We start from the raw sequence: 24927 nt of genomic DNA, 5'->3' as shown, positions 1-24927 counted from the left end.
GGTTGCAGGAACTGGGCCTGGCTAGTCTAGTGAAGAGAAGGACCAGGGGAGACAGGATAGCAGTCTTCCAATATTGGAGGGGCTGCCACAGAGAGGAGGGGGGTCAAGCTATTCTCCAAAGCACCCGAAGGCCAGACAAGGAATAATGGATGGAAACTGACCAAGGAGAGATTTAACCTAGAAACGAAGAGGAACTTTCTGACAGTGAGAACAATCAACCCATGGAACAAAAGTTGCCTTAGGAAGTTGTGGCAGCTTCATCACTTGAGACTTTCAAGAAAAGATTGGACTTCCATTTGTCAGAAATAGTATAGGGTCTCCTTCTTGGGTAGGGGGTTGGACTAGATGACCTATAAGGGCTTATTTTCAGGGGGAGGCTTATTTTAACGCATGCACTCAAAAGCCCGATTGGGCATATTATCAGGGGATGTCTTATTTTCGGGGAAACAGGGTAGTTAGTAAAAAAAAAATCATGTGTCCATATCTGTGTCTACTTTGTTACTTGTTTTCTTATTTGTTGACAAATAAATAAATACATAAATAAATACATACATACAAACATACATACATACATATTGTAGTTAAACTAATGCTGAAGCAGCCCCAGTCCTACTAGATATACAACAAATTGTGCTGCTTGAAGTTGGGAAGGGAAGAGGATCCTGAATATCAAGTGAAAAATGCTTTTAACATCATTTTTACTCTGGATTCCAAACTTGGATACCAGGTCTATGCCATCAAAGCAGTTAACATTGTTGGAATTTTTGCCTTCTGTATTCTATTCTATATTCACATTCATTAGAAGGTTGATCACTGATGCTTTCAGAAAGACAGCAGGCCCAGCAAAGAAGTCAAGGCTGTATAACCAGAAGTAAGGGAACAAAAGGGAAGGGAAGAAGGGGACTTGGTGGGAAAACGTATCACTGACCCCACTTTCCAATTAGGACACAGCAGAGCCCCGTTTATATAGATGAAATGAGATAATTAGATTAGATTGTATTAGAAGCAGGCACAGTTTCAGCTGCTTTTAATGAGTCCTCTTCCAGGGGATGTATTAAAGGTGGGGGGGGGGGAGATTAAACTAGAGAAAAAAAATCTCGCATTTTGCAATATTGCAATATGACAAATATTTTAATCTTATCTATTTCACCATCGCTTACAAAAGCACCTTCTGAATTGTCTTTTTTGTGTTAGTAGTTTGTTGTAGTTATCCTCTTTAATTGACAAATGCTTAGCTGATAGCCAAATTCCTAAATATTTTAGTTTTCTTTTGGTAGTTTGGATGCCCATTTATCTTCCAGTTCATTTTCCTGTTTTTTAGTAAGATTTTTCGTTATTGCCTTTGTTTTGAATTTACTAATTTTAAGTCCCACTACTTTTCCGTAGTCTTCTATTTGTTGTATTAATTTAGGTCCTGTCTGTATGAGTTGGGGTTCATCTTCAGTAAAACACAAACAGGATGTATGTGCATATATAAATGTCTTTTGCCTTGTGCTAATTATGCAGTCCAAACAAACAAACAAACACACACACACACACACACACACACACTGACATACAAACACTTCCATGTCTAACAGTTGGAAGTGCTTGCTTGATTGTCAAAATGGCCTGGGTATTTGGTTTCTACCTTTCCTTGCTTGTCTCTTTCTTTCTTTTTCTTTTTTTTAAAAAAAATTGAATAAAGCTAGAAGCTGAACACTGAAAAGCCACTGAGAGTTTTTAAATGCTTTAAAACAGGGGTCACCAACCTTTCGGACCTCAGGGACCACTAAATTCATAATTTTAAATCCTGCGGACCACTAATATGATCTGCCTAATGACCGGCTGGGTGGGCGTGGCTAGGTGATCATGTGACTGAGTAAGCGTGGCCAACTCGATGTCACTCACGTCGAGGGATGTCTCGTCAGCCTCTACTCACCCTCCCCTCCCAGCCACTCCTCGCCTCCCTGTCGGGCTCCTTAGGGTCCCAACAGAAACAGTTGCTGGAGCTAAGCAGCCACCATGAGAAAGAGTTGGCAAAACAGCTCAGTTCAAATTGGATCTGACGGAGAAGGAGGCTCAGTAGAAGCACCTCACTGAGGACTAGGAGCATGGGCTTTCCAAGCAGAGGGAAAACCTGTGGGAGTGCAAGGCCAGGTACTGGCACCTGGAGGCTCAGCGGGCTGAGATGGTCAGCCAGTTCCAGGCCATGGTACAGTCCCACTCGAACAGGGCCCTCTGGCTTTTTGCCACCAGCAGCACTTCCCTCCAGCCTTCGTCAAAGCCGTTGCAGCAGGAGGCTGAAGCAGACCCCAAGTCGGAATTTCTGTCCCTCTCTGACCCACACAAGAAGACCCTGAAAGGGAAGATTCTCTGCAGCAACATAAACATTGCACATATCCATCCCAGGGGCTGTAGTTTGAGGACCCCTGATTTAGGGCAATATAAAAAATGCAAATAATTTTTCTGCGGACCACTAAAATTTTCTCACGGACCACCAGTTGGTGACCACTGCTTTAAAATACCTTCCAAAAGTGATGATGATACAGTTAAAGATTGCAAGAAAGTAACTTGGGAGTTGTCAGCATTGAATTCAGAAATAAAAATACTGTTGTTGTTTTTTTGAAACTGTGTTTAACCCAGGAAAACTGGGTAGCTATTTCCACCGCATTTTAGATTATCCAAAAAAAAAAAGAAAAAAGATTTCCCAGTGTTACACTAATCTCATCAATGCAGAACAGTTGAAGGTGTGGAGACAGAAGAGTTATTGGGTTTGGGTTTTGATCCACTTATTATATGGAATACTAACTGATAACCCGGTGTTGCCCGGGTATTTATTTATCTCAATCCTGTATTAGACAGGAAGAGCAACTTCACCCTGAGCCCCAATTAAATTAGAATTAAATTAGTTAAAAAATGTTTTATTTGTGCCCCCAGAAGCATCAAGTAAAACGATACCACATTGTTGTTTTGCTAGCTGATCCATGATCACTTGGTATGGTTTTTTTTTTTTCTGATCTTGATTTAGAAGTGGCTTCTTGTCCGTGATATATGCACTAAGCTGTTCAATGTTGTAGTTCTTTTCTCATATGTAATCTCCGTGAATTAAGTCGTGTCGATCTCGTAGTGGTGCAAGCAGGCCGAGTTGCAGTAATGATTTATTGATCATGGCCAGTGGTGGGATTCAAATAATTTAACAACTAGTTCTCTGCCCTAATGACCAGCTGAGTAGGCGTGGCTCAGTGGTCATGTGACCATGTGGGCATGGCCAACTCAACATCACTCACGTCAATGTGTGCTTCGCCTTAGCTGTTACATTGTAATAAGGGTTAACCAGAGAGGCAGTTTCTGTAAGCAGGGCAATAAAGATTAGGCTGGAAACAACACCAGAACGTTTCCTTACTACCTTCCTCACAGGATTAGCCATGTAAAGTGGAAAAAAACCAAACTAAGATTTCTTCACACCTTTTCCCAAATAGGTGCAAACTGGCTGAATCCCACTACTGATCATGACTATACATTTGTCCTTATGGATAATCAAAGCCTTGTTGAAAATGTCCAGACCGAATGCAATTTCTAATGTTGGATTTTCCCCCCTATCAGAGGGAGCCCCTTTGTGGAGTACTGTGAAGCCGTTACCATGGCAACTCCACTGTGCTGTACAGTAGAAGCCATCTTAAGGCAGTCCAGTAGAACCCTTTTTAAGGCACAACAGACTGTATCTTAACAGAACAAACACCCTGAGGGGTGTTAGGGGTGTCTTATCCCCACAGTATTCTTTCCAGAGAGTAAGTCATCTGTGTACCAAGTTTGGTTGAAATTGCTGAAGGCGTTCCAGAGCTATGTTGGAACATACATACCCTGTTTTCCCCAAAATAAGACATCCCCTGATAATAAGCCCAATCAGGCTTTTGAGCGCATGGCAATAAGGCCAAGCACTTATTTCAGGGTTCAAAAAAATATAAGACAGGGTCTTATTTTCGGGGAAATACGGTATACACACACACACACACACACATCCATTTATATATTTATAAGATAGATAATGCTGCTTTTTTTTTCTGTCTCAAGAGGTTCTACATGTAAGCCGGACGACCATGATATTTTTAAAGGAAAAAAAAATCTGATAGAAATATCAAAGAGATTGAATGTAGTCCTCTTAACATCTCAGAGTACAAGATACAGAGAAATGCTTTTAAGCTGCAGCGGTTGTGTTTAAAGCATACAAACAAACAAAAACAATGACCTTGTAACAGTACAATCCCATGGATATTCAACCAGATAGCCAGACACTATGACTTCCTCTTTATGTAATGTTTTTTTTTAAAAAAAACTATTTGTTGGTGATTTATGTAGGAATTGGAATCCACGATCTAATGATTTATATACATTATGCGGGGAAACAAAAAAAAAGTGACACTTTTGTTATCCTTTAGACATATTAATAATGTTACACACTGTTGGAAGAAATATCCAGGTCCAGGTCCAAGCTGGGAGAAAGGCACTGGAGATGGAGAAATGGAGGCTGGAGGCTGATTGGGAAGATGGTTTAATGATGAAGCAGAACCATATGGGTTTTTGGCTCTGGGAAGCTGACCACATGGAGTTGAGAGTGAACAGTTTTTATACCTTCTCTTGGGTTTAGCACTTGAGCTTCCTGTTCCTGTGCAACAACATGTATTACATTGGCTGTTGTCAGACTCCCATAGGGCCATTTATGTAGGGGGTCATCGCTGGTTCTATAGGCAAAGTACAAATCTTAGGTGTTTGTCTGAGCTAAGTTTGATTGAGGTTTCTGAGGGTGATGCAATGTTCTTAGGGGATTGTGCAGTGTAGTAAGCTCTGTGTCAGAGTTCCACGTAACACCCACAATGAGGCTTTAAGTTCCTCAAAGTTCCGGTTTATTAGAGATGTCATATTGGCACATCTGGGAAAACTCGAATCTGAAAGCTTCCAGGTTTTCCCCACCCAAAGTAAAGTCCAAATCTTTGCCCAGCACCCACATGTCCATCACATGGCCCAATCAATGCACCGTCCCAACTGGAGATGCCTCCCAGTTCCAGCCTTCCAGATGCAGGGCAAGATGTCCTTGAGTCTCTGAGAAAGGAATGTTGTTATGACTATATATCAGCCATGCTCCATACAATCCCCCCTCCCAGTTTCCCACAGTAGTAAACGTGGCAGGCCTGAAGATCCAATGCAAAATATGCCTTCCAGGCCTGACACTCTGCATCTTCTGCTAAATGGTAGTGGCTTGATCCTATTATGTCCTGAAGGATCATGTCTTAACCTCATCATCCTGGAGCTGAAGATCTTTTGTTTTGTAGATAGGGTGGCCCAATCTTTCCAATTGGGCACAAAATATCTGCTGGGGATGGGGAGCTGAAGAAAGAGAGCTGGGGCTCAGAGTTTCTCTCTCCCTTAAGATTTTTCATTTCTCTTTTAGGGGAAATATTTTATCCTGCCTTCTATAAATATTTCTCAAAAATATTTCATCTTCATCAAGAAATATTTATTCTGGAAGGGGGGGAAGGCTTCCCACAACACCTATTTTCCATTTCTGTGGGGCCCAAAATTTACACCTTAAGGAGAAATAGAAAGACTCTTCCATTCAGGTCCTGTTTCAATAAGTGGAATTGATGAATTGTAGGTTAAACTGATATAATTGCGGTAGAATGTAATCTGGGGTCTCAGGAGGGTGGGGGTGATTTCCAGAAGGTAAAACAAGCAGGGGGAAGTCCTGAGCCAGACATAGGGATTGTGCAATTCCATCCATTTAAACAATTACCACACAGAGACGAAATATTTGCTGCGAGCAATTAAAAAAAAAATGCTGTGTCATGATCGCATGCCATTTAAGATCTGTGTGTGATTTATAAAATCATTTTTTTGAGTGCATTCCAGTGCACTGAAGCTTGATACTAAAAGCTCTTTTACCAATTATGATTCTGTTTGGGGAACATTAAAACATAATCTACCATGAATTCATAATCCATAGTTTCTCTCATTAATAATATAAACAGTAATAAGGTAGATGAATTGAGATGTGTTGTAATGGGTAGACAGGCAAAATGTGTACACTTTTTTATTCTCCCTGCAAGGAAAATCCAGTCATTTCAAATATTAATATAAATTTATTGATAGATAGATAGATAGATAGATAGATAGATAGATAGATAGATAGATAGACAGACAGTAGATGCACACACACACACACACACATAATATAATATATAGATTTTCATGGGTAGAGGTATGCAAATTTTGGTGTATTCGGGTCTTCCCGTGTAAGATTGAGAGTATCTTGGTGACGAGATCTTGGGACCTCATTGAAATGTCGCCAAGATACTCTCAATCTTACATGGGAAAAGACCTAAATACACCAAAACTTACTCTGGAACTAAAATAATTAAAAATTTATTCTACTAAGTTTTCTTCAGCCATCTGCTGACATTGTCAGAGTATTAACTAGTAGTTTAATACACTGATGATGTCAGCAGATGGCTGACAAAAACTTAGTAGAATAAAATTTTAATTATTTTAGTTCTGGAGTTGGCAGAATGTCTGCTTCTTTTTTTACAAATATACCCGGAACTCATATTTTTAGAATAGTTTGTGGATGTGGCTTGGTGGGTGTGGCTTAGTGGGTGTGGTAGGGAAAGGATACTGCAAAATCTCCATTCCCACCCCACTCTGGGTCCAGCCAGAGGTGGTATTTGCCAGTTTTCTGAACTACTCAAAATTTCCTCTAACGGTTCTCCAGAACCTGTCAGAACCTGCTGGATTTCACCCCTGGTTTCAGGCCAAATAGACAATTTCTATTGTAAAATGCTTCCTAATATTGAAATGATAAACTGTTTATTGGACACTGGCCAAGGGTAAATTAAACTCAAGAGCCTGTAGTACAGCAAGAGCCTGTAGTACAGTGGACTAAAGCACTGTTATTAACATCTGCTGCTTGCAATTACTGCAAGTTCAAATCTCATCAGGCTCAAGGTTGACTCAGCCTTCCATCCTTTCAAAGGTAGGTAAAATGAGGACCCAGATTGTGGGGGCAATAAGCTGACTTTGTATAAATATACAAAAGTATGAAGGCTATTGCTTAACGCATTGTAAGCTGCCCTGAGTCTCCGAAGAAGGGTGGCATATAAATTAAAGCAAAAAACAAAAAACAAACAAACAAAAAAAAAGCCCTCTTCCTGATCCCATTTCTGATTTTTCCTAGATAGAGAGGAAATAGTTCCCATTTTGAGGTCTTCATTATGAAAATCAGATTCTTCTATAGACAACTCTGGTTGGCATTCTGGAATTTGTCTCCCTCTCTCTCTGCCTAGCATAGTTTCAAATATGCTTTTAGAACATCTCTCCTAACACTATTTTGTAATAATATTGTGGTTAGGGTGAATAGAAATGATTAATGGCACAATAAACTGTAATACACCTTGTACGGGGTTAGGGAATGTGAGTCTTTGAATACTAAACAATGCTAGATTTCAGTTTTCTGCTCATGCTATTGCATTTAATCACATTATTCCCATTGTGGTTGCGATAGGAACTATACAGCTTGTTCTCCAACAATTTCTTATGCTACTTCAAAGTACAAGTAAATTAAATAAACCACAGTGCAGCTATTATTAGGTAAAAAAAAAAAAGAGGAGGATTTATCTGAATATTAAACATAGATAAGGATTCTCTGGGGCTTTGCTTTGTATACAACACTTAAATATTCAAGATTTTACCCTATCGGATTCGTCTTTGTTTTACAAGTTTATTTCTGGAAATATTTTTCTTTTCTTCCAGCTTGTAAATTGTCTTTGGATTCTTGCATAATCTTTTTCTCCTCCCTCCCTCCACCCGACTCCTTTCCATTTTAGCTTCAGAAACTACTTTATTATATATTATGTTTCAAAGCCCTAATTAAATTGTGCTGCGTGACCCACATTCATTCTCTGTGAAACTTGTATGTGGAGGAGTATTGAACATGAATCTCAAAGCCATCTGTTAAACTGAACCATACTCAGTACCATCCTCCAAATCTCCCAGGAAATAGTAATGTCTCTTAAAGGAGGAAGTCCCGCCTTCCATCATGTCCCCATCAACATTTTAATAACAGAATAACAGAGTTTGAAGGGACCTTTGAGGTCTTCCAGTACAACCCCCTGTTCAAGTAGGAGACCCTATACCATGACAGACAAATGGCTGTCCAATATCTTCTTAAAAACATCAAGTAATGGTGTCCCTCTTGGTTGACCAAGGTTGACTCACTCAATGGAACACTTACACCTTCTGCAGACAAGCCGTTCCACTGGTTAATTATTCTCACTGTTAGGAAATTTCTCCTTAGTTCTAAGTTGCTTCTCTCCTTGATTAGTTTCCCTCCATTCCTTCTTGTCCTGCATTCAGGTGCTTTGGAGAATAGGTTGATCCAGTGGTGGAATTCAATTTTTTTTTTTTTACTACTGGTTGTGTGGCCGTGGCTTAGTGGGCGTGACAGGGGAAGGATATTGCAAAATCTCCATTCCCACCCCACTCTGGGGGCAGTCAGAAGTGAAAAAAAAAACAAAAAACCTCTGGGTGCAGTCAGAGGTGATATTTGTCGGTTCTCCGAACTACTCAAAATTTCCACTACCGGTTCTCCAGAACCTGTCAGAACCTGCTGAATAGCACGCCTGGGTTGATCGTTTCTTCTTTGTGGCAGCCCCTGAGATATTGGAACACTGCTATCATGTCTCCCCTATTCCTTCTTTTCATTAAACTAGACATATCCAATTCCAACAACCATTATTTATCTGTTTTAGCCTCCAGCCCCCTAAATATGAATGGGTAACTAACATGAGGTCCACAAAAAGTTTGACTAGAAGTTAAAAAAATAAAATAAAATATGTTCTTGGATCTATAATATCACCAAGAGTAGAACTTAATTCAATGGAGGAAAATAATCTAGATAACATAGTGGAAAACAAGATATCATATGTTCACACAGAATACTACATAGTAATCTATGAAATAATCACAATTTTTGTGCTCGTTGACCGGAAGGGGGAAAAAAAAAATCAGATGGGATATTTGTATTTCAATATCAAATTGATTCCTGGTTGTTCATTTCATATTCTTCTTTTTAAAGTGTTTAACACTAGACACTAGATTCTTCATTAATTCAAATCAACATTTTTTTAATGTAATACGTTTATTGATGGACATTGTGAAAAATGCACAGCTACAGTTCTTACATCCAACCTGAAGACATTAATGAAATCCAACTTTATTGCCCAGCAAACTTCTAACATGTCATATATGGAATAGGTGACATTCGGTAGCCCAACAGTTGTAAAAATATATATGAAGACATATAGAGCAAGATTTTCTTGGAAGATAGTCATCATTCTTTTATGGCAGGGCCTGGTGGCTCAGCAGACTGATAGCATTGTGATTAACACCAGCTGTCTGCAATTACTGTAAGTTCGAATCTCACCAGGCTCAAGGCTGACTCAGCCTTCCATCCTTTCTAAGGTAGGTAAATTGAGGACCCAGTTTGTGGGGGCAATAAGCTGACTTTGTATAAATATACAAAAGTATGAAGGCTATTGCTTAACGCATTGTAAGCCGTCCTGAGTCTCCAGAGAAGGGCGGCATATAAATCAAATTTAAAAAAAAATGGCTTGTTACTGGAGTCTATCAAGGTTTCTTCTGGGAAATAAACCAGCCAATTCATCATTGAATGATGAGATGTGCCTTCAAAACCATTCCTGGTCTGATAGATCTTTAAGCATTGGCTATCAGTGCAACCAAGACCAACATGTCATTTTGAAAGGAAGAAGGGAGTATTGTTTTCATCAACATAGACACAAAAAGGCTATTTGGTGTTATGAAGGGAAAGCACCTGAAGGATTCCAAGCTCAAACTTCATCTTTCAAGTCCCTCTGTTGAAAAAAAAAGAATTTAACTATAGTTTTATGTTCCATTGGCTTCTTTTGATATTACATTATAAATACATAATTTATGTCTTTCACAAAATGTTTTGTGGGCAAAAAATGCCTTTGTTTGGCTGAGCACCCAAGATTTCCAAGGCAATATTTTAAGGACAAACTTTCAAAAGACTGCAAGACCTAAAGCAATACATCTTATTTATTAATAATTCTGAATTTTGTTTTTGCCAATGCCAACTTCTTTCATTCCATTCATAAAGAAATGTTTCAAGACTTTCTCCCCTCCCCTTGGCCTTTATTAACCAATGTTAATAGAGTTAAATTGCCTTATTGGACAATTTCTTGTCTCTTTGACATTGTTATAATTCTATAACTTTATTATTTCAAAATATTTAATCTTAAATAAACTTTAATGTTTTAATTTTAATTCTATATCCTTTTTGTATCCTGATATTATTCTGTACAGTGTACACCACCCAGAGGCCATCCTTGAGGGAGATGGATGGCCTAAAAGCATTAAGTAAGTAAGTAAGTTGGGTTAAGTTCTTTAAAAGAACTAATTAAACCAAAATTTAATCCATCTTCAGACTGAAACAGAATAGTACCAATATCAATCTACCAAGGACTTTCCAAATAGTGTAACTGTACTGGCAGGATAACAATACTAGCCTGTTTTTCCCACCCAAATCAAATACCATATTTTTCAGAGTATAAGATGCATCTTTTTTCCCCTAAAAGAGGCTGAAAATTTGGGTGCATCTTATACTACAAATGTAGCTTTTTTGAAGCTTTTTTCCAGCCCTAATGAGGCGCTAACAAGTAAAGCAATCTCCATGCTTTGCTCCAACTCTCAGCTGTTCTTTAGAAGCTTTTTTTTCAGCCCTAACTAGGTGCTAGCCGAGTGAAGCAATCTCCCCCCATGCTTTGCCTGCTTTTCTCATTGATGCTTCCTCTCAGCTGTGCCTTAGAAGCTGTTTTTTTATCCCCAAGCAGGGGATAAAAAACCAGCAAACTAATGTGCTGAAGCTGACCAGAATACAGACGCTAGCCAGATGAATACCTGGTAGGCAGATTTTCCCCCCTATTTTCCTCCCCAAAAACTAAGCTGCATCTTATACTCTGGTTCGTCTTATACTCCGAAAAATGTGGTATGTACTAAATTACTCTGAAATTTTTTTGTATCTGAACAACATTTTCTGAATTCTAGTTAGTTATTCCATTTGTACAACATCTTCTTGCATAAATCAATTTTATATTCTAAATTACCCCCAAATTCCCTCGTGGCTGTAAGAAAGAAGACTTTGTGAACTTTGTCAGATTGAAAACACAAAAGAATCAGTAATCCCCTTCCTTCCTTCCTTCCTTCCTTCCTTCCTTCCTTCCTTCCTTCCTTCCTTCCTTCCTTCCTTCCTTCCTTCCTTCTCCCCCATTTTGCCACATGAATGCATCTGGAAAAGTTCTCTATTGACATTTCTGACAAAAACATATTAAGTAAGCATAGTGTGTAGGCCACTCTGTGTGTAGACTTCAAACAAAAGTGTTATCTAGCTACATTTTCTGGTGTTAGGATCAGCCCAAAAGGAATTGTCAATAAAATTCAAGGATCTTGGCGTCTTCTTAAGATATTTCTTGGATCACAGGTTTCAAAAACAATTGCGTGTATGTTCATGAGTGTGTATAGAATTGACATTCTGGACTGCTAACATTGGAGCATTTTTTATTCATTTTGTGGTGAGCTTCGGTAGATCTATAAACTCATTTGTGAGGCCCTGGTCATCTTTTGTGGTCGATTTTTGTAAAGGAAGATGTTCTTGTTTACCACATGGCTAGTCTATGGGAACCGTAAGCGTTGACAGATAATCCATAACTTTCCTTTCCTCCATCACCCCACCATACTTTACCATTTGAAATGGAACAGTTTTTATCTTCTCCTGTCTCCCCTGGTCTGTATGTCTCTGTCTTCTCCTGACACTTTGTGGATGCTTCAGACCTACTTGCAAAATCATTGCTTGCATGAAGCCACCTAAGAAATTTACCTCTTGGACATACCATTGACAATATCCCATATTTTACAAGAAAGTTACTATTTGTTGTCTCTAATTACTTTCTTTAATCTAAGATTTAATTAAGGAGAGAAAAAAAACTTGCTACAAAGCAACATAATTAAGAAACGAAGATTATTTATTTAGCTGTGCATTGTTGATGCTTTTTTTTTTCCTGCATAGCTTTGAAGATTTGCTCCTATCTTCTCCTCCTCCTTCCCTCTTAATATCTCATAGAGTCGAGGAATATGTGTCTGGCTAGTTTGAATCTCTTTGTCACACTCTCCCTTTTCTCTGGACAACACATGTTTTCTCCAACAAGCTCTTCTAGAGCAGTGTTTCTCAACCTTGCAATTTTAAGATTGTTCTAGTACTACTTTATAAAGCCTTAGTAAGATCACATGGAGTACTGCATCCAGTTCTGGTCATGGCAATATAAAAAAGATGTTCAAACTCTGGAAAGAGTGCAGAGACAAACACCTAGAATAATTAGGGGCTGGAGGCTAAAACATACAAAGAACAATTACAGGAGTTGGGTATGTCTAGTCTAATGAAAAGAAGGACTGGGGAAGACATGATAGCAGTGTTCCAGTATTTGAAGGGCTCCTACAAAGAGGAGTGGGGTCAAACTATTTTCCAAAGCACCAAAAGGCCAGATGAGAAACAGTGGATGGAGACTAACCAAGGAGAGAAGCAACCTAAAACTAAGGAGAAAATTCCTAACGGTTAGAGCAATGGAATAGCTTTGCTTCAGAAGTTGTGGAGGCTTTCAAAAAGAGACTGAACAACCATTATTCTAAAATGGTATAAGCTCTCTTGCTTGAACAGGGTTTGGACTTTATTATTCTGTTATTAAAATGTTGAAGGGGACATGATGGAAAGTGGGACTTCCTTCTTGTGTTGGAGATGTATGGGTTTCAGCTCCCAGAATTCTGGAGCCAGACCTTCTCAATCTTGGTAACTTTAAGATGTGTGACCATATTTATTTTGCACTGTTGTAATTGTTTTTAATTATCTTATGATGTATGCTATCCAGAGTCAATTTTTTATGATGGGCAGCTATAGAAATAAAATCAAAGAATGAATTCATTCAAAACATCCTTGGACCTCCTTTGAGTATTCAGACATGAGTGTATATACTCTAGATATATGTTCAATGTCTGCTCAAAGATCATAGGGAAGAGGCGAAGGCTCTGGTGGACTGGTGCAATAAAATTGCAATAAAACCTGGTTCTAAATGTTAATAAAACAGAGGAGATCATTGTAGATTTTAGAAAGAGCTGGCATAGTCATACTCCACTCAGTATCAAGAATGCAGCTGTAGAGGTGGTCAACAGTATTAAGTATCTGTGGGTGCAGATAATTAACAATCTGAATTGGTCACTCCACACGTCATCCTTAGTGAAGTGTGCAAACCAGTGTCAGTATTTCCTGCAGCGAATGAGGAGAGCACACCTTTCTCCTTCTGTCCCGACCACATTTTACAGAGGCCCAATTAAGAGTGTTTTAACAAACTGCATCATTGTTTAGTGGCAGCAATGCCTCAGATAGAAAGTCCCTACAGAGAGTGATAAGGACAGCTGAGAAGATCATAGGAAACTCACTTCCCGTCATTCAGGATACTGCTTTTAAGCGCTATGTGCTTAGAGCTTGAAGCATTGTTAGAGGCCCCTCACACCCACTTCACGGCCTGTTTCTGTTGTTCCTCTGGGAGGAGGTTTCAAAGTATTTCTAGCAGGACTACGAGATTCTGTAACAGCTTTGTTCCCTAGGCCGGCTGTCTGCAAAACTTGCAAGATTGTTTTTTTCTCGCCATGTACATGTATACATCCAAACTAGACTCTGCTTTTTCTCTGTGTCATATAATATATGTGGGTATATGCATAATTTTGAAATGTATTTATTTTGTCATGTTTATGTAGTATATATTGGAGTGGTGACCCTCTGAGAGCTGCATGCAACAAAATTTCATTTTAATGTATGCCGATTAATGTACATTCAAAGTGAAAATAAAGTTATTCTAAGTCTGCTCCATTCTGGTTTATGCTAGATGGTTTTGTAGCATCCTATCTCCTCATTTCCTGGTGTATTTTTCCCTCCATATTACAATTAACCTTGTCAACATTGCTCACAAATGATCTTCTTACAAAAGCATCCCTTGCTAACTCTTTTTCTCTCTTTCTCTAAATTCCCTGTAGCTCTCACGACAACAGATGAATTGTGAAAGGAGTCAATTAAGGGTAAGTGTGACAATATGCACCCTTCTCTCCAATGAGCATATGGTTTCTTGTATCCATGGTTCAGATGTGTCCATTGGATGTCTCAGTTGTTCTTGCTTGTATTGTACTCAAGAGAAGGACTTAAATATTCCTTGGAATGTTATGTATATTCTCTGCATTGATCCAAAGTAGTAGTTTTGGTAGCTGATGTTGTTTTGTTCTCATTTAAAGTTTAGGAACATTGTCTTTTCTTGTCTTCGGGAACAATATGCATATTTTACAATGCAGCATTAAAAGAAAGACGGATAATTAAAGAGAGATTTTGGTTTGTTTTGGGTGGCTTCTACACTTTTGACAAAATTTGATCTTACAGTTGCAAAGTTGTGTGACATCAAGGCCAAGAAAATTATTTCCATCAAATTGGGGGTGGGAGAATAAAGTGATGAACAAGGAATACAAACTGTAGTATTGTATATTTTATACTTCCTCTATCCGCAGCTGTCTTGTTTAGACAATATGGTATCATTTTTTTAAAATATGATTTATGTTCCAAAGCTTCAACATAAACATTCTTTCCTGAGATGATTATTAAATTAATAAGAAGCAAATCTACCATGTCATAATTATAACTGATTACATCCAAAGTTAGAAAGGCTTAAATAAGATAGATTGCACTGTATTAAATTGTACTAAATTATATTTGTTAAAAATATTTCAGTATTAAAATAAACACAGAAACGCACACAAACCCTGACAACTGTCAGATGCAATCAGGTACCTACAGAGACGAGAAGAAGGAAAGATAGAAGCTATCTTTACCGTATTACCATATTATCATGATTATCATATATATTATCATATTTGCAAACTTCAAATCTCCAGCAGAGATTATACTACCTGAGACTTCTCAGGAAACAACAACTGAATGAAAAACTGCTGGTGACCTTCTACCTCTGCACCATAGAGAGTATTTTAATTTACTGCACCTGTGTATGGTTTGCCAATGGCACAGTGGCATATAGGACAGCACTCCAGAGGGTCAACGTCATTGCCCAGAGGATCATTGGTTGACCTCTCCTCTCTTTGGAAGAGCTTGATAGCTCCTGCTGCCTTAAGAAAGTTCAAAACACCCTTAAAGATCCATCTCATCCTGGGCACCCTTTTTTTTTTTGAACTATTACCATCTCGCAGACGGTACAGGATAATAAACACAAGGACAAATAGGCTTAAAAAACAGCTTCTATCCCAGGGCAGTAACTATATTGAATTCTACTGTGTAGTGCAATATTAATTCAATGTCAGGGGGGTTTCAATTCAATTGTGTAGAATGTGAAGGATGTGTGTGTGTGTTTTATTTTTATAGTTATAACGTACACTGAAGGTGGCATTTAATTTTGTTGTACGAGGTGCAATGACAGTAAAGTAAACTAAATGTTAAAATGGTGCAGGATCTAGTTGCATGGATAGCAAATGATGCCAGATAGGGGACCAAATAATATTGGTCTATTTTGGTGACCCTATCCTCAAATCTAAAGAGGAGTTAGATAAATCAGAAGGAGATTGTTTGTCATGGCTTTATATATGTACAATTGCCAGATATATGGAATATACGACCTGTAGATTGGTTACCAGTGTGTTTCTGGGTGCAATTCAAGATATTGCTTATCACCTGTAAAGGATCAAATTATCTGGGGGGGGGGGTCACCTTTTCCTAAAGATCTCTACCAATCCAATTTGATCTAGTAGACTGGGCATGCTGCAGATCCCATTAGCCAAAGAGCAGGGATAAGGGACAAACCTTTTTTGGCAGTAGCCCCTGCTTTTGTGGAGATCAGAATGGTCCCAACCCATTTAGCCTTTTGTAAGACTAAAAGGGACATGGTGGCTCAGTGGCTAAGATGCTGAGCTTGTCGATTGAAAGGTCGGCAGTTCAGCAGTTTGAATTCCTAGAAGTTAATCAACTGTATTTTAAAATTTTTGGACAACCCCAAAACAAAATAGTAAACCATCCAGAGTCATGTCTTGAGTTGGGCAGCTACACAAATAAGGTGAATGAATACAGTAAATTAACTCATTTTAGGGACTGATTGAACTGATGGTTGTGTGAATGAAGGTTTTCTTCTTCTAGAGTGTCCCTGCTTATTTATTTATTTGCCACTCTTCTTATCTCAAGATAACTCTTGTGTTGGAAGAAATATCCATCTGGTTCAGTTCCAAGCGGGAAGAAAGACACTGGAAACATGGAGGCTGATTGGAAAGATGGTTTATTGAAGGACAGGACCACACTGGTGGACAGGCTTGAGGTCCTGGGCAGCTAACCACATGGAGTTGAGAATGGGTAGCTTTTATATCTTCTCTTGGGTTTTGAACTTGAGCTTCCTGTTCCTGTGCAAAGACATGTATTCTATTGGCTGCTGTCAGACTTCCATGGAGCTATGCAGGAGTCATAGCTGAGGTTATCTGGTTGAAGTTGTTGGGTGATGATGTAATGAAGAGGATTGTGTTCTGAAAAGTTGTATGGCTTAATGGCTTTGTCCTGGTTTGGATCTTGAGTGTGGTCTAATCCCATCACCCTGAGGCTGAAGGTCTTTTGTCTTGTAGATAGGCTGGCCCAGTCCTGCTGGGGCTATTGAGAAACATGGGGGTTGCTTTCGAAGAGCATGTTTCTCATTTAGGGAAATATAATATTCTACCTTTTCAATGTTTCTCAAAATATTTCATTCTTCTAGGAGAGGGGTGGGTGCTAACTTTCTACATTTGTTTTTCACTTATGTCTAGAAACTTCTTTAGAAACCATGGGTCTATACATTTCACTTTCTTATGCATTTCTATTTGATTTTATTATTTTTTATTTTATGTTATTTATTATTTTTAGGGAACTCGGAGAGTTCTTTTAATAAAACAAAAACAAAAGCCAGAAAGAGAAAAGAAGAGAAATAAAATGTTTACCTGCCATATTTGCTATCGTAATTTGTCCCTGGCATTTTTTTCCCCATTTATCTTCTTTCCAGATTTCTTTTATACTGTATATATATCCTGTTTTCCCCAAAACAAGACATCCCCTGATAATAAGCCTAATCGGGCTTTTGAGCACATGGCAATAAGGCCAAGCGCTTATTTCAGGGTTCAAAAAAATATAAAACAGGGTCTTATTTTCAAGGAAACATGATATATATATGTTTTTCTTTCTTTTTTGTAGGTTTTATGTGTATGTCTCTTTAGCCAGGTTCTACCTACGTAATATCCTGCATAATATCTTGGTTTACGTAGGTAGAACCTGGCTAAAGAGACATATATATATATATGTATACACACACACACACACACACACACTCTTTTTGTGTGTGTGTGATCAAGCCCAATGGGATGGTCTATTTTTTTTACTCCTCTTATTGTTTCATGGAGATCTTTATTGAACCTAATTGAATTTTGGTTCTTTCATTCATTGCCAACGCGCAGAATTTCCCCTGTGTGTTTCTGTGTATGTGACTCTCACGCCTATCGGAAATGGGGAGAACTTTCTTCTCTTTCATTTAATATTGTGGCTGGAGGAAGAAGAAAAAAAAAAAAAAGATCATGGATCATGAATCATTCCTGCTTATTTAAGGCTGTGAAACAGCCCAGGATCACAGCCCTAGGTAGAAATAAGCCGTAATTCATAAAACTGTAAAAAGCATAGTGACAGGCTCTGAGCCCCAGCTTCTATTGCAGAATTATTGTGTCCTTTTTTTTCTTTTTTTTTTTTAGTGGGCACTTTTGCTTTACCAAAACATTATAATGTCATTGTTTAAGATGACGGGAGAAAAGGAAGGTGTTCACTGCCATTTGATTCATCTGTACACTTGGCATATGTTTATAATGGGGTGTCTACATACATAGAGTATTATAGTATCATACATAATAATATCTAATGAGAAGGAAGGACTTCCTGGAGAAGAGTCTAATGCTCGGAAAGATTGAAGGCAAAAGAAGAAGGGGATGACAGAGAACGAGGTGGCTGGATGGAGTCACTGAAGCAGTCAGTGTGAACTTAAATGGACTCCAGAGGACGGTAGAGGACAGGAAGGCCTGGAGGAATATTGTCCATCGGGTCTTTTTTTCTTTCTTTCTTTCTTTTTCTTCCTTCCTTCCTTCCTTCCTTCCTTCCTTCCTTCCTTCCTTCCTTCCTTCCTTCCTTCCTCCCTCCCTCCCTCCCTCCCTCCCTCCCTCCCTCCCTCAAACATGTACAAGGTAGCAAGTATGTATGAACATGGACATGAACAAAGGAAATGAATACAAATAAATGGGGACAGTAGGACAGGGCTGGAAGGCACACCGGTGCGCTTATGCACTTTATGGACCTCTTAAGAATGGAGTGAGGTCCACGGTAGACAGTTTAAGGTTAAAGTTTTGGGGGTTTAGGGATGTAACAACAGAGTCTGGTAGTGCATTCCAGGCATTGACCACTCTGTTGCTGAAGTCGTATTTTCTGCAATCGAGTTTGGAGCGGTTTGCCTTGGGTTTGTATCTATTGTGTGCTCGTGTATTATTGAGCTTGAAGCTGAAGAAGTCATTGATAGGTAAGATGTTGTAGCAGACAATTTAGTGTACTGTGCTTAGGTCAGACTGCAGGCAGCACAGTTCCAGATTGTCCAAGCCCAAAATTTCTAGCCTGATGGCATAAGGGATTCTATAATGAGCAGAAGAGTGGAGTACTCATCTCGTGAAATATCTCTAGACCCACTCAATTGTATTAATGTCCAATATACAATGTGGATTCCAGGCAGATGACTTGTATTCGAGAATTGGTCTGGCAAAAGTTTTGTATGCCCTAGTTAACAGTTTGATGTTACTGGAGAAGAAGCTTCACAAAAGGTTATGTTGTGATCCGCCAGCAGCCTGCAGAGCTGGCAGCGGAGTTGGACATTGAGGAGGCTCAATTGGACAATGGGCCAATCCTGGAGTCAGGGGAAGGCCCAGATGAGGGCTCTGCGTCAGAGGCAGAGATGGAGCCAGGGCCATCTGGGAGCGATGCATGGACTCCAGAGCCTCCAGAGGCGGATAGCAGAGAGGCAGAGGAACAGGAGTAGCCTGTTCCTAGTGCACACATGTGAAGAGCTGCCAGAAGGCAAGAGCAGCTAAAGCAAAAAGGATAACTCAGGAGTAAAGCCAGGAGATGATTGGTCCCTCCCAGAAGGCTTAATAGAGCAGCAATGGCTCTTGGGATCTTTGTAGGAAAGCAACATTGCTACATTTGTTCTTGTCAGCGTCTCTTGCCTCTGAAATTTTGCCAAGAAAAGCCTTTGGCAGGGTGCCGAAGAAGACAAAGGTTGGTGATAAGGCCAAAGGACTGTTTATGAAGAATTTGTTTTGGACTTAATTTGAACTAAGCTGAGAATGAAGTAATTCTCAGTTGTTCTAATAAAATATGTTTGTTTAGGACTTATTGTGTCTGGTAATAACTACTTGGGCCTAGGTCACAACAGGTTAATGACTCTTAAAGCCTTTTTTGCAATGCTCTTACAGTGAGTTCTGGGCCTTAGATAATTTGAGATAAGTACTCCTAGGTCCTTGATCAGACAAGGATCTGACAGGTCCTTGTCAGATATCTCCATATCTGAGTCCAAGCTTTCTTAAAAGCCTTCACATTTCAAGACTTTGAACAGTCTCCTAGAAGGAAATACATTTCCTCTTATTTCCAGTCCATGGTAAAGATATAAAACCAGATACTCTAAGGAGCCTTGTTTTCTCTTTCCTAGCATTGAGTAATTCCAGAAGCTAATGAACAGAACACCCAAATAATTCCTTACAGGTATTCCTGATAATACAACCATAATTGAACCCAACATTTATATTGCTAAACAAGGCAGTTCTCTCGTGAGTTTCGTCCCACTTCTTGGCACAGTGAATTTGCTGCAGCTATGAAGTTGTTAAGTAAATCTGGCTTTCCCCCTTTGTTTTTGCTTGTCAGATACAAAGAACAGGATATTTATGTAATTTAGAAAGTAAAGTATTATAAGATATTGTGGGGTTGAGACAGACTTTATCTTATCAAAATTCCCCCCCTCTCCCCATCCCTCCCTCCCTCCTTCCTTTCTCTCTCTCCCTCCCCCTCCTTCCTTTCTCTCTCTCCCTCCCTCCCACTCTCCCTCCCTCCTCTCCCTCCTCTCTCCTTTCTCTCTCTCTCTCCAAATGTGCATTTCAGCAAAAGTTCTGAAGTCTTCTTTTAAAAAGTTCTAAAGACTTATAATATATATATATATGAAATCACAAAACTTATAATTCATATATATATGAAATCACAAAACTACACAGATGGAAACCCAGCCATATTTTTTTCCTCTACTTTAAAACTGCATCATTAGCACATTTTACTATGCTGTCAGAGACAGATGAGTAAGGCAGGTAGATTTCAGCTCTGACCCTTCCTCTCTCTTTCCCGGTTAGATAGTTCTGCAGCTATATTTAAAACAAAGATTCAGCAGTAACCGCTAATTCAGTCCCCTTGCCCCTGGCTGGGATAATGTAACTTTTTGGCTTGCCAACTTATCCTCTTAGCTGTATCTGTGGGTAGATGGAGGGAGAATGACCCATGGAAGTATTAGCACAGGAAATCAGAGTAAGATTTTTTTTTAAAAAAAAAAAACGCTTGCAGGGAAGGAATACAGAAATATGTCATATCTGGTCACATTGGGACCCAAGTGTCATCCCTCTGCCAGCATCTGATGGAATGACTAGGAGTTGAGTTTCTAACCTTCTGAGTGGAGTTGAAGACTGCAGTATGAAATAAGAAGGTACAGCTGTGTTCATCTCATTAGGAAAAAAAAACACACACCTAAAAACAGAGGTTTCCTGTCTTCATTCTAAAGCTTGAAGAAGAAACAGGTTTTCTGCAGCTACCAAATTTCAAGGACCTGTAACTCTTCTTGGAGCCAACAGAGGGCACTGTGCCCCACACAAACCCAGGACATTTAATAAATTTGATTTTTGGGCTCAGGAGCAGAAAGAAGCAGTCTGAAATAAAACCTTACAAGGAGCTATATATTCTTTTTTGCCCACACTAATTTTAATATAGACTACTCCTATGAACAGGGGTTTTTTTTTGTTGTTGTTGCATGAAAGCCAAACATGTTGTTCTTTTTTTTTTTTTTTCCCCTGCACAAGGCCAAACCAAAAAGACTCTTCTCAAATATGTGTTCATTGAAGGTGCTGCTGAAAAGCTCAACACTCTACATAGGGCTGAATCTGGAGAGATTTGACATCTGATTCAGTGGATTTCATTAGGATTCCTAGCTGTTTCAACTGTGTTCCGAAGTTTGTTTAATGGGGACAATTAGAAAGTTGATTTGATCTGAGAGATAATAGGCAGCTTCCCTGTATATAATAATAATAACTTTATTGTCATTGTGGGTGTATACACAGTATACCCATACAACAACATTCACTTAACACCCAAAGATCAGTTCCAACACACATAACAATCCCCAAACACACCCCCACCCAGGTGTGAAATCCAAAATTTTTCCCTACCGGTTCTGTGGGCGTGGCTTGGTGGGCATGGCAGGGGAAGGATACTGCAAAATCTCCATTCCCACCCCACTCTGGGGCAAGCCAGAGGTGGTATTTGTTGGTTCTCTGAACTACTCAAAATTTCCACTACCGGTTCTCCAGAACCTGTTAGAACCTGCTAGATTTCACCCCTGCCCCCACCCACCACAATTCCCCACCCCTAAACCACCCAACAGACCAAGTAATGCTGTCCAACAACTCACTGATGGTTTCCCTTTAGTTCATTGTTGAGTAGTTCGGAGGACTGGTAAATACCATCTCTGACTGGCCCCGTCCCCATCTATTCTCTGCCTCCCAGCTGATCGGGAGGAAATGGGGATTTTGCAGCAACCTTCCCCTGGAGTGGGGAGTGAATGGAGATTTTACAGTATCCTTCCCCTTCCACACCCATCGAGCCACACCTGCCAAGCCATGCCACGCCCACCAAGCCACGCCCACAGAACCAGTAGTAAAAAAATTTGAATCCCACCACTGACTAATTCCCACAACACTGTCAAACTATTTACTACATAAATTACTATTATTCTTCTCATCCTTCCTATTACCTATCTCCTTTTCTACTTATGACTATAACTTTGTTGCTAGTATCCTTATGATTTATATTGTTTTATTTAGTTTCCTAGTACAATTTTTGTTTATTGCTTACTTAGTGACTATCACTAAGTGGTGTATCTTATGATGAATGTATGGGTTCACGATGAATGTGTTTATATATTTAAGATCATGATTCATCACTTATAGCTTTTATGTACACTGAGAGCTTATGCACCAAAGACAAATTCCTTGTGTGTCCAATCACACTTGGCCAATAAAGAATTCTAATTCTAAAAGTAGCTCTGCTGATATCAGTGCAACTGTGGGCTGGAGGGAGGCAAGCCCATTAAAAGCAAAAGGTGTGAAATAACAACCTAAAAGAGATGGCAGTGAAATCTCCCCTGGTCCCTGAACATCATCCTTCACATCTTCACTCTTCTTCATTGAGTGAGTAGAGTTCCCTTGGCAGGTGATTGACTGAAACATGGTTTATGTTTAGAAACGCTGGATTCTCCATGGAAAACTATGGATAAAAACAACAACAATGTGTTTGTCAGACCAAGAAAACAAAAGGATAAGCAGCCTAACCATCAATTAAAATAATAATGATGACCTCTTCTACAGAGTCATCACAACATTCACCCTGTTTGGACTAAGCATTTAGGCAGGTTCTTGGGAGTTTTGTTTTTTCCCCCCATTCTTCCTTTACTCAGATTTACCCTTTGCACAATGACAATTGGCCATGGATTTATGACAAACCAGTCAGATTCTCATGTACTTTTAAAAAAAGCAAAGGTTACCCCTCTCCAGTTATGTCCAACTCTAGGGCGGGTAGCCATTTTTGTATAGCACTTAGAGCATAGCACTTAGACTTATATAACACTTCATAGTGTTTTATAGCCCTCTCTAAGCAGTTTACAGAGTCAACATATTGCCCCCAACAATATGGGTCCTCATTTTACCTGCCTTGGAAGGATGGAAGGTTTGAGCTGGTCAGGATCAAACTCCTGGCAGTGGGGAGAGTTAGCTTGCAATACTGCATTCTAACCACTGTGCACCATGGATGGATGGATGGATGGAAGGAAGGAAGGAAGGAAGGAAGGAAGGAAGGAAGGAAGAGCAATAGCACTTAAACTTATATACCGCTTCACAGTGCTTTTACAGCCCTCTCAAAGCGGTTTACAGAGTCAACCTATTGCCCCCAACAATCTGGGTCTTCATTTGACCCACCTCAGAAGCACAGAAGGCTGAGTCAACCTTGAGCCTGGTGAGATTCGAACTGCCAAATTGCAGGCAGCTGGTGATCAGAAGAAGTAACCTGCAGTACTGCACTCTAACCATTGTGCCACTGCGACTCATCTCACATATAATATAATATAAGGATATAAGTAGACAACTTCTATTTACTTTTTTCCCCATGGTTCCCATGATCCCAAATATTAAGGCTCAGGGAGATCCTTTTGCTTTTAGAAGAAGTCTAATTCTGATTAGAAATGTACTACCACTGAATGTCAAACTGTATTTCCAAGGCATTATCCTACAGAAAACCCACTGAGTGGGATTATTTAAATCTCCCAATGAAAATCTGATAAGCAGAACTCTTTGAACACGTATCGTATAGGCAAGGTTTGTGCGTCCATTGATTTTGGCAATGCAAAGAAGAAGCAGTGAAATGTAGCAGGGTTAGAAAGGAAAGGAAATGTTGTAAAAACTCTTTTAAAAGTTTGACGGAACTTATTTCTTCCCAACTGTCTGAATGCTTTTCTTTTCTCAGTTGTCCAAGCTCGGTAAATGGTCAAAAGTGGAAAACTAATTAAATAGGATAGAATCAATTAACACAGAGTGGACATGCCCCAACCAGGGGGTTCATCACGAGCCAGCGAGCAACAGTGGGAATCAACAATCTTGTCTAAAAGACTCTTTTGGAGTGTCCTTCACAGAAGCGGCCGGACATCTCATTGAATGTTTTCGCCAACTCATAAACCCCTTGCAGTTTTCCAAAGGAAAGTCTCAAGATTGGCTCAGTTTCCACTTGAACCAACATTCACTCAATGCATCTTAAAGTAGGGAAGCTTGCAAATGACCTATACGTTGGAGACCAGCTTTGTGGTCCCCCCCCCTCTCTCTCTTTTTATAGGTCATCAACAGTACTTTTGACTGGAAAGCTAAAACTTTAAAGGGCAAATTTGGCAGCAAATTGGAATGACGTTGTTGTTGGAGTGGTGGAGTGGTGGTGCAGTGGTGGAGCACCCACAACTTCTGAAGTCAAACCATTTCAGTGAATAATTGTTTCCATTGTTGGGAAGTTTCTCCTTAGTTCTAGGTTGCTTCTCTCCTTGATTAGTTTCCATTCGTCACTTCTTATTCTGCCTTCAGAGAATAGGTGATGGACCCAAGCGTGGATCTCTTAACTTCCCATCTTAGTGGCAATAACATCACTGGGCTTATCATTGGTAGACTCCTACATGCAGAACCTTTGGGTTTATTTCACACATTATGTTAAATCACAATTTGGCTCTTATCCTTTTTTAGATAAGCCACAATGGGCTGGATCCATACAGCACCCTAAGCCTTCAGCTGTAAGGAACCAAACTGCAGCTTGTTTGGCTTTGATATACTCAGGGGAAGGCTTCAAAAATATTTAGCAATAGGTTCTCTGCCCAGTTGGTGGGTGGG

General features: G+C 39.5%; 1 protein-coding gene across 17 annotated transcripts in view; it reads left to right on the top strand.

Annotated features, from left to right (window-relative positions):
- The window catches only part of RBFOX1 (RNA binding fox-1 homolog 1), a 2479215-nt gene that overhangs the window by 1667459 nt on the left and 786829 nt on the right, over positions 1-24927 (top strand). For all 17 annotated transcript variants that reach the window (XR_015729837.1, XR_015729838.1, XM_087878443.1 and 14 more), the window contains one exon: positions 14149-14190. Coding sequence is in view for 15 of the 17 variants with exons in the window: in XM_087878443.1 (XP_087734569.1) it covers positions 14149-14190 (42 nt within the window). In the remaining 2 variants the exon portion in view is untranslated. The remainder of the gene's footprint in view (positions 1-14148; positions 14191-24927) is intronic.

Source organism: Pantherophis guttatus, chromosome 14, assembly GCF_059756535.1.
Source record: "Pantherophis guttatus breed Tessera chromosome 14, ASM5975653v1, whole genome shotgun sequence".
NCBI classification, from domain to species: Eukaryota; Metazoa; Chordata; class Lepidosauria; order Squamata; family Colubridae; genus Pantherophis; species Pantherophis guttatus.
Note: the sequence above shows the minus strand (reverse complement) of the source record. Positions and strands in the feature narration are given on the sequence as shown.